This window comes from Salvelinus sp. IW2-2015, linkage group LG6.1 (genome assembly GCF_002910315.2).
Source record: "Salvelinus sp. IW2-2015 linkage group LG6.1, ASM291031v2, whole genome shotgun sequence".
NCBI classification, from domain to species: domain Eukaryota; kingdom Metazoa; phylum Chordata; class Actinopteri; order Salmoniformes; family Salmonidae; genus Salvelinus; species Salvelinus sp. IW2-2015.
Window position 1 is genome coordinate 4,215,914 of NC_036845.1, and position 10,850 is coordinate 4,226,763.

At 43.4% G+C, this 10,850-nt stretch overlaps 1 protein-coding gene across 1 annotated transcript in view; it reads right to left on the reverse strand.

The window, feature by feature from the left end:
• The window catches only part of LOC111964613 (activating signal cointegrator 1 complex subunit 3-like), a 151,769-nt gene extending 143,843 nt beyond the window's left edge, over nucleotides 1–7,926 (reverse strand). Inside the window, 5 exon segments of the mRNA XM_070443795.1 lie at nucleotides 1,114–1,512; nucleotides 1,686–1,879; nucleotides 5,428–5,578; nucleotides 7,229–7,375; nucleotides 7,686–7,926. Coding sequence (XP_070299896.1) covers nucleotides 1,114–1,512; nucleotides 1,686–1,879; nucleotides 5,428–5,578; nucleotides 7,229–7,318 — 834 coding nt within the window. The 5' untranslated portion in view covers nucleotides 7,319–7,375; nucleotides 7,686–7,926.
• Between the last annotated feature and the right edge of the window lie 2,924 nt (nucleotides 7,927–10,850).

A 10,850-nucleotide genomic window follows, 5' to 3' on the forward strand; every position in this document is an offset into this window, starting at 1 on the left:
AGGGGAGCTCTGCCCAGAGCCTCATCAATCCATCCTCTCCTCTGTCACAACCTGGCATCGCTCCCTCCCTCTCTCGCACTCTGTAAGTGTGTTATTTTCTTGTGGAAGAAGTGAACAACATGTCCCAATAACACCATGGTTCAGCACAGACTAAGTGCTGCCTTAATTGCCTGTTGTTGCCCAGTACTTGTAGCCCAGTTCTTCTAGCTAGTCTTGATTCATTGGTAACGGGGCAAATCCTTTCCACATACACTAAACCCAAGGTCTTTCCACCCTCTAAAAACCTGAGAATCTCAGACATTAAACATTGAACCTGAACACTGTTTCACTTATTGTGTGTGGCATACAATACCGCAGCCTTTATCTGCGTGTGCATGTCAGGCATACTGCAGCCTTTATCCTGGTGTGCATGTCAGGCATACTGCAGCCTTTATCCTGGTGTGCATGTCAGGCATACTGCAGCCTTTATCCTGGTGTGCATGTCAGGCATACTGCAGCCTTTATCCTGGTGTGCATGTCAGGCATACTGCAGCCTTTATCCTGGTGTGTATGTCAGGCATACTGCAGCCTTCCTAGGTGTGTATGTCAGGCATACTGCAGCCTTCCTAGGTGTGTATGTCAGGCATACTGCAGCCCTCCTAGGTGTGTATGTCAGGCATACTGCAGGCCAACTCCTAGTGTGTATGTCAGGCATACTGCAGCCTTCCTAGTGTGTATGGTCAGGCATACTGCAGCCTTCCTAGGTGTGTATGTCAGGCATACTGCAGCCTTCCTAGGTGTGTATGTCAGGCATACTGCAGCCTTCCTAGGTGATGGGGCCTCCCTGGAGAAGCAGTAAGATCTTCCTCCTCTCCTACAAGGTTAAGGTCAGCTCTCCAGATCTCTCCAAACTTCATCTTTAGCATGAGACACGCACCACGTCAACCTCACACACACACACACACAGAGCTAAAGGCCAAGGTTGACCTGCCGTGGAGACGAGGTCCAAAGTGGATTTGGTCTGAACCGGGGTTTAAACCCCAGAGGCCAGCTGGCGAAGGTCAAGGAATAACTGAGGTTTGGGTCGGCACAATAGTGTGAAAAGGGTAAAGGTGGTGTGAGAGTGCTGCTCACCTCATTCTGCAGCTCGTCGTCACTCTTGGTGGAGGCCAGCATCTCAAACAGGGAGGTGCACAGTTCCTCAGGGCTGGAGGAGATCATGTTGCCTCCGTTCAGGAACTTCTCCACCTCCCCCCTCAGGATGGTCCCATCCCCAGGGCTCTGAGCCCCTCCCGGGCTTAGCCTGCCTCCATCCGCCTCTCCCCCATTACCCCTGCGACCTTGGTGGTTGTTGAGGAAGCTGTGGAAGTCCAGGCCTCCACCAGGGGTCTCGTCTTCAGGGTCCCCCGCCCAGGGCAGGGCCTCCTGGGGGTCCAGGGTGTAGCAGTCATAGGAGAAGGTGATGTTGCGTCCGAAGGCCGAGCCGCGCTGAGGGGCGCGACAGGAGCTCTGGGAACGAACAAACTCCTCCACCTGTAAAACATTAATAAATAAATAATTAAATAAATAAAAAGGCATAAATTATAAGAAAAATATGATGGTAGAATAATAAAATACTATGAAGAAAATGTATAAACCAAAAAGTAACTTTTTTTATCTTTTATTTTAAGTAGACCTATATATAGTCAGTATTACAGTTGTCCCACCTGGGACTCTCCCAGAGGGGCCACAGCCCGGGACACAGCAGCACAGGAGGCGTCGGCTGCCGAGGAGGGGAAGGGCCCAAACATCTGCTTGATGGCCCTCGTCTCCTCGTGACCCACATGGTCCTTGTTGTGGAACGTCTCAAATAGGAAGACAGCAGCACTCTCAATGGTGTCCTGGCCATGCTCTGTCCCCACTGCCAGAGACATGGGGAAACAAGATATTTAGTTAGCTAGATACCATCATCATTTATTATTAGGCCAGTTTCTTCAGTCCCACTCTTCAACTGAGGCAATATGGGCTGCCATCAGCATCACAACTATGCTGACACTGATGATGATCATTGTGATTATCAGAAAACCCACTACCATTAGTGATACCTAGCTGGCTAGTGACTACAGCAATGTGACATTTCTTGCTGCACTGCTGTATGCTCCAACTGTATGTTCCAAGCAGTAAAACGCTAGCATTGTCTAGCCTTGTCTAGCACTGCTCCTCAGAGAAATGAAAGACGGAAAGACACGTGTCCGCTCTCCGTAGCTCATTTAGAAGGAATCGGGACTAATTGTCCAAAAGAGAAGAGGGAGAGAGAGGGGAGAAAGAGAGAGAGCGAGCGAGAGAAAATAAAGGGTCATACTTAGAGGCAGAGAAACGGATGAAAAGGATTTAAGCCAATTAAAATGGCTTAAAAGCATCTCACTCTCCACTGTGTGTGTCAGGGCACGATGGATGTTTTTCATCTTCATTCTCAGTGGGTTCTGGAGCTTTACTTTATTCTCTAGGCTCTAGGTAGAGACAGGCTAAGGAGGACACATTAAAAGTAACAAAATTGCATGGTCAAGAACCTTTCAAAAAAACGTATTATCGCGGAAGGCTCTCTAGACGTTCAATGATGAAGACAAAAAAAAGAGTAGTGGCAAACAGAAAGAAAATAAATTGAACAAAATTGTCTTTTTCATAAAAATGCAATTTTATCATAGGATTTCAAGAAGGTAGGCAGGCCATAATGCTTCTCTTGGTGAGCTCTTAGACAGCATTTCAAAGTACAAATACCTACTGCATGTGTCTATTGTTAGAATGTACTGTACACTTATTTTCTGACAACATCCTGATATTCTCCACTAAAACCCCTCAGCTAAGGAACCTGCATCAAGCTCTACACTATATTATGCATCTTTCAGAGATAATGGCCCTGGCCTGACTCTCTGTTGAAAGGCTCATGTATGACACCCCCAGACAGTCAGCCTCCACTAGCTATCCTGAGCTCTTGGTCCCCCACATACATGTAGCTGCTGTTAGAACCCCAGGCTTGTTCTTAATTTGTCTTCCCTCGATTCCTTGTGTCCTCTCTCCTCATCACCTTCTCAAAACACGTTCCTCTAACGCGTTTTGAGAAGGTGAGGAGAGTGGACGTGAGGAATCGAGGAGAGAGGACGTGAGAAATCGAGGAGAGACGAATTGAGAGAGCCTCAAAGATGCCTTCTCGTGTGTCCTGCAGGGCCTCAGTCTCTTCCTGTACACTACAGAGGCGCTCCGCCCTGGGGTTAGGGGGTGTGGTGGATGAATTAGAATTAGTTGGGTAACATAGATAAATAAGATGTTTTATTTATATAATATGCTTATGTGAGATACTTGTCATTAGAATGTATCCTTTTGGACTATAGTGTTGGCAGTGGCACTTTTCCCTCAGCTAGGGTTCAGTCACTTGGGGCCCAGAGAGGGGAGAGGTCAGGCTTGTCTTTCATATGTCCCTGGTGCTATGCAGAATATCAGAAAGGCAAGAGGACAGAATGGAACATTGTCTTCATATGTGAATGTGTCTTTACCTATTCTTAAACCATGTGAAGGGATGGCGTGATTAATGGGGAACCAATTACTTGTCTCCACAATGTCTGTGCCCCAGTCACTCCCTCCTTTTCCCATTGGGGGGAGGTGTATGGCAGTGTCTGAAAACATTGTATGTCCTCTCTCATATTACACTTATCCTGGGACAGTGTATGACCTAGAGGCTCACTGCCCTCAGTGAGCTTGTCCAGGAGTGGGGTCAAGAGGGGGTTTACTTGAGATGACAATTGAGTTATGCCTTGGATGAGGTAATGTTTTTGTACTATGGACTACCAGGAACGCGATTAGAACCTCGTTTTAGAGACCAAACTGAGCGATAATTTATAGCGAATGCTATCTGGCTAAGGGATACTCCTTTCTCAAGTAAAAGTCCCTTTGTGAAGAGTTCCTAAGATCTGTGGTTCGTCATGTAAGTTGAGAGGGGTGTATCTTGGCTATAAAAGATCTTTGTATTCTTCTGTAGTGACTCAAAATTCATTATAGATAGTGAATTGTTGAAAGTCAAAGGGCTATTGTAAAGCTCTTATTATTAAAGATTCATTTTAAGTATAACTCTGACTGGTGTGTGGTTTGTAACTCTCCTCATTTGGTAATACAGGAAAATGCCACCACAGGGGACAGAGGTGTGTGTGTGTGTGTGTGTGAGAGAGAGAGATCCCCCCCGTCCCCCAACAGGTAGTATCAGAATAGTAATAAGAGCAGTAGGAGTTGGCCCTGTGTTGCACCGCTGTACGACTTCTGGAGGAGTTGTGGGGGATTTGCATCTAATCTAATTCTAAGTCACATCAGGAAACCTGAATGCTGTGGTGGGGCAGTCCCTGCGGTGACAGCAGAAGCTCTGACACCTTGTATGGGTCCACTTCCAGTTCTCTGCTGCCAATGACTGGAACGAACTACAAAAATCTCTGAAACTGGAAACACTTATCTCCCTCACTAGCTTTAAGCACCAGCTGTCAGAGCAGCTCATAGATTACTGCACCTGTACATAGCCCATCTATAATTTAGCCCAAACAACTACCTCTTTACCTACTGTATTTATTTATTTATTTTGCTCCTTTGCACCCCATTATTTCTATCTCTACTTTACACTTTCTTCCACTGCAACAAACCATCCAGTGTTTTTTTTGTTTTTTTACTTGCTATATTGTATTTACTTCGCCACCATGGCCTTTTTATATTTTTATTTATTTATATATATATATTTTGTTTGCCTTCACCTCCCTTATCTCACCTCACTTGCTCACATTGTATATAGATTATTTTTTCACTGTATTATTGACTGTATGTTTGTTTTACTCCATGGTGTAACTATGTGTTGTTGTATGTGTCGAACTGCTTTGCTTTATCTTGGCCAGGTCGCAATTGTAATGAGAACGTGTTTCAATTTGCCTACCTGGTTAAATAAAGGTGAAATAAATAAAAAATATAGCACTTTGTCTTGTGGCTAAAAACTATAGAGGACTATTGCACATTTTGACGGCGAGGAAATATAATACATTTAAGTGCGGCCCTCCGGACATCGGTGAAGACCAAATGCGGCCCCGAGGCAAAATTAGTTTGACACCCCTGGCTTAGAGTGTATATCATCCAAGCCAATGAGTTGATTACCTATCACCTATCAGTGTTTAACCTATATTAATTTAGTAGTGGCGCCCCTGGAATGGACAACCCCATGATTCAGCCCATTTAAAGCCGCCATGCAACATAAGCTGGTATAAAGGTTATATTCTTTTAAAGGGAAAATTTCATTTCAGATGGTGTCTACAAACAACAACTGTCTTTGCCACTGCGTGGAATAGTCCTAGGGAAACACTGTCTATTCACCCTCACAGATAACATAACAATGGTGCTGTTTGACTGAAAGTGCATCCCTGCAGTCAAGCGATATGCTTGAATTACCTATCTGCTTGGCAGCCTGTAGGATGCTCTTCAGCTCCTGTGCTGCAGCCTGCTGCTCTGCCTTCTCCAGGTGCTGAGTGAAGAACTGGACTATCTTCTGCCATGTCAGGCCCTCTCTGGAGAACAGCTCCTGCCTCTTCAGACGCTTGGTCTAACATAAGACAAACAAACAGCAAGGGCATAAAGTTACAGATTTATCATGAAACTACATAGTCTGATATTGGATGCACAGTCACCTCTCTGCATATCCCTCTATATCACACACAAACACACAGCAGAGGGTAATTCTAAGTCCTTTTCATAACTCGAAGACATAGCGCAGCAGCATACGCTAAGTTCCTTGCATAGCGAGTGACTTTGAAATAAGCCTTTCCTTTAGCATTGGGTATTAGTGCTCATCAGGTCAGGGGGTTCAGTGCAAGGAGGGCCGGCAGCAGTATTAACACCATGCCTTCATTACAATCAGCACTTCCATGTCCTCTAAAACTAAAGAATTTTAACTAGAGCTCTGATAATCTCCCAACGACCCTCATTAGTCCCTCTTTTCCCTCAAGCAGTAGTTTTCACACTGTGGAGGATTTAGCTCTGGGAGAACAGGGCCAGAGGTGGTGGTCTGAGGACCAGGCCCAATTTCCTCCTAAGCAGAGTATCTCAATACACACCAACAACTTAACAAGCCCCCGATCAGAATGAGAGAGGAGAAATTAGGGGAATAGAGGCAGAGGCATAGATTACAATATGTTTTGATACAGGAGAGAGAGAGCGCAGATTAAAGAAGATAACAGGAAAAGAGATGTAGCATGGTAAATGGGAGAAAGCTGGAGAAAGCAATATCAAGGAGGGACGTGAGTGAAAAAGCACTACAAGGCTTCCCGGGTGGCGCAGTGGTCTAAGGCTGTGCCACCAGAGACTTTGGGTTTGAGCCCAGGCTCTGTCGCAGCCGGCCGCAACCGGGATGTCCATGGGGCGACGCACAATTGGCCTAGCTTCGTCCGGGTTAGGGACGGTTTGGCCGGTAGGGATATCCTTGTCTCATCGCGCACTAGCGACTCCTGTGGCGGGCCGGGCGCAGTGCGCGCTGACCAGGTCGCTAGGTGTACGGTGTTTCCTCCGACACATTGGTGCGGCTGGCTTCCGGGTTGGATGCGCACTGTGTTAAGAAGCAGTGCGGCTTGGTTGGGTTGTGTTTCAGAGGACACATGGCTCTCGACCTTCGTCTCTCCCGAGCCCGTACTGGTTGTAGCGATGAGACAAGACAGTAACTACTAACAACAATTGGATACCATGAAATTGGGCAGAAAAAGGGGATAAAAAATAAAAATAAAAAGCACTACAAGTAGCCTGTGTTCTCACAACAGCCCAAAGCATCCTCCTCAATTAGCTTACTTCACATACGTAATCAGCTCCACCTCCCTCTTATAATAAAGCAAGGCTGTGAATTGCTAGGGACCTCAAGATGCAATATCACAATACTAAGGTGCCAATATGATATGTATTGTGAATCGATACTGTGATTATTATCGCGATTCAATGTTACAAACCTATTTCTCACCAAATGTCTTCTGCAGAGATTCAAGAGAGCAATGAGAAAACGAGTTTTGATCATGGGCATAAGTGGTGAAAACAAATTGGCTCCCTATTTAAAAAGAAGATCGATAAGCTTTGAAGGAAAAATACTGGAGTTTTGGTGCTGGTACTAGGGATAAAATAATATTGCGATATTGTTAAATCGCAATAGTGTCCATTCACAAAGGTTAGTCAGATATGGTCTATAATGTAACTTGCTTTGGGTTAGCCTTACCTTCAGATCATATACTTCTTCAGTGAAGTCTTCCTGCTTGCTGACAGTAGAGAAGGAGCGCAGGGCGCCGGTGAGCCGGGGTGGAGACATTGGTTGCCCACCACTCTGTGGTCCATAAGATTCTATCAAACACAGTATATCTCTGATCTGAAAGTAAAAAAATATTCACATTTAGGGTATAAAATCAAATAGCGGAGTAAACAAAACAATACATTTTCCCTCACCACCAACAAAGAGACTTGATTTGTTTTCAATTGGAAGATAAGGTTACGTAAATGCTGTCATAACTGAAGAGTTGGGTAAACAATTTAGGTAACATGCTAAATGCTTGGTCTGACAGACTGTCAACTCCATTGACAGCTAACTAACGTTAGCTAACTCTGGCTAGCATCATCCACTTAGTTAGCTAGCTCAGCTGACAATGCATGTCGTGGCTAACAATAATACAGCCACTTACCAAAACGAGTCTTTGAAAGAAATGCTGTAATCTCAATGTCAAGAACGTGACTTTGTAGACATGAATAGAATAGTTAACGTGAGCTAACTAGCTAGCTTAGCACAGTTGGAGGGAGACCAAATGGAGACTTGCGTTAGCTAGCAGCTAACGTTAGCTGCTCAATTTGCCACGTCTCCCAATACAATGCAATGGCCACAAATGCAGGACAGTGTGGTACTTATCATCATAATAATACGAACAAAGGGTGTATGGATAAATTGTACCTGTACTCGTAACGACAGCAAGGACTTAATACTCACGTTTCTACACTTTCAGAAGCGTTTACGTCAGATGGTCCGTCAAAGGTGGAGTAGTGGGTATTGTAGTACATTTATGGATACTTGTAGGTCTGTAGACATGGAAAGGACTACAATATCCATATTAATCGATACAAGAAGCAAGCCATCAGTAATCGATTTGTGAGAGAGAAATCAGCGAACTACAGGTATTTATGACAATTATCTTTGCCTACAGTATCATCAAAGATACTGATGACTAACTCTTTTCATTTGTAAAAATATTATTTTCACAGGTATAATTTTTGGGGGTATGAAACGGATCCCATCGTGGAAAAGTTTGCGAAACCCTGGAGTAGGGGAATAATATAAGAATGTATTACAGCTTTCTAGCTATGAGTTTATTAATCAGTGATGATCACTGGTCTGTGGGTCAAAGGTTGGCCCATATGCCGCGTTCAGATGCTTGTCAGAACTAGGAAACTCTGACATTTTTGACTTGCTGACTGGTTGTAGGAAAAGTTGCCTTGTTCCAGCTAGCAAAATGATCTCTGTGGTAAACACAGATTTAGGGGATCCTAAACGTTTTGTTCTATGAGAAATCTTCATCAGCTAACGTAACTTTTGTGAATTTTTTATCATTTACAGTATGTAATCAAAACAAGCGCATAAAAGCACATAAAGCTTCATAATTCATTAAGTTAATGTTAATTACCTGATATAATCTCATAGAACAAAACGTATAAAATCACCTAAACCGGTGTTAAAGATATTCTCCTGTACTTGTGTATACTTTTTAGCCAGTAGTTCTGAAAGTAGTGTCCACGAGCCAAAAGTGGTCCCTGAAAATTGTGTACTATGTCACAAATGTGCAGATATGTGCACTACTTCATTACTCTCTATCTCGCTCTACTGTTGCGTGCCACTTGCTAGATGTCACTCAAATGGCGAAGGGCTGAAACTCAAATTGCTAAGGGGCTGGGGTAGGGGTAAATGTAGGAAAAATGGCGTCACACAGCTTCCAGAAAAATGTCGCTTTCAAACTAGGGATTCCGTGGCTAATTGAGGTAAAACAGTAATTCTGCTCAAAGATTAGGACTACAAGCTGGTGAGCTCTATTATGGCCCAGCAGTAGGCTACTTATACAGTTAAATGGGATAAATTCCAAACGGCTCATAATTCTGCTCATAAATTCCCCCCATACTTGGTTTGAACCCTGGCAGGACCTAGGCCTACTTTGAAGTGAGTTCAATGGCGATAACAAACAATCTTGTTTCAATGTTTCACTGTATTAAAAATATAATAGTTTTTCTTATAAATAGTTGATGTAGGCCTAAATACATGTAATAACAAGGCAACAGTAAACATGTTGCCTCCACATGAATGATGCAGCAAAAATGTCTGAAATCCTGTTTTTGCTTTGTCATTATGGGGTATTGTGTGTAGATTGATAAGGGAAAAAACAATTTAAGAAATTTTAGAATAAGGCTGTAACGTAACAAAATGTGGAAAAAGTCAAGGGGTCTGAATACTTTCCAAATGCACTGTAAGTAGGACACGTGACATCCCGACAACTTTGTAAAAAAACACTTTATATCGGAGTTGTCTCAAGATGGCTATGCATATTCACGACATGAGGCGAGTACCATAGTATCTCTCTCAATTGAATACAGGTGGTTGATGTCAACAACCCTTATCGAATATTCAAAAAATTTATTAAAATAATGAGATTTATCCACCAACCCAAAGAGAGGAATAGGCGGGAGATTTCTTGTCAGAATATCCATAATCTTTGGTGTAACCGGTGTGAAATGGCTAGCTAGTTAGCAGTGCACGCAAGTAGTGTTTCAATTGGTGATGTCATTCGCTCTGAGACCTTGAAGAAGTTGTTTTCATTGCTCTGCAAGGGCCACGGCCTTTGTGGAACGATAGGTAACGATGCTTCGTTGGAGGTAGTTGATGATGTGTTCAGAGGGTTCCTGGTTCAAACCCAGGTTGGGACAAGGAGAGGGACGGAAAGCAAGATTGTTACACTGTCATATTGTGTAGAGAGAAGGAACATTAGACTTAGTTAATTAATTAAGGAATAGGTGCTTGTGCATGCTTTGGCGTTTCTTCTCTACAGGGCATGGATTAGCCCTTGATCATGATCTCATTACATTACATATAAGAGCGTTGGACGAAGATGTCTTCTGTTGTCACGTTCTGACCTTAGTTCCTTTGTTTTGTCTTTGTTTTAGTATGGTCAGGGCGTGAGTTGGGTGGGTGTCTATATGTAGTTTTTCTATGATTTTCTATTTCTTGTGTTTGGCCTGATATGGTTCTCAATCAGAGGCAGCTGTCAATCGTTGTCCCTGATTGGAACCATATTTAGGTAGCCTGTTTTCTGTTGGGTTTTGTGGGTGGTTATTTTCAGTCTTTGTGTGTCTGCACCAGATAGAACTGTTTTCGATTTTCACTTTGTTGTATTGTATTTTTGAATTGTTCACTTTCATTAAATAAGATGAACACTTACCACGCTGCACCTTGGTCCTCTCTTTCTCCGAGACGAACCGTTACATCTGTACAGGGAGTTTTCTTAGAGCCCAGATGCTCAATCTGAACATTATCAAATCAAAATCAAATCAAATCAAATTTTATTAGTCACATACACATGGTTAGCAGATGTTATGCGAGTGTAGCGAAATGCTTGTGCTTCTAGTTCCGACAATGCAGTAATAACCAACAGTAATCTAACTAACAATTCCACAACTACTACCTTACACCACACACAAGTGTAAAGGGATAAAGAATATTACATAAGATATATGAAATGGTGGTGGTACAGAACGGCATGGCAGATGCAGTAGATGGTATAGAGTACGGTATATACATATGAGAATGAGTACTG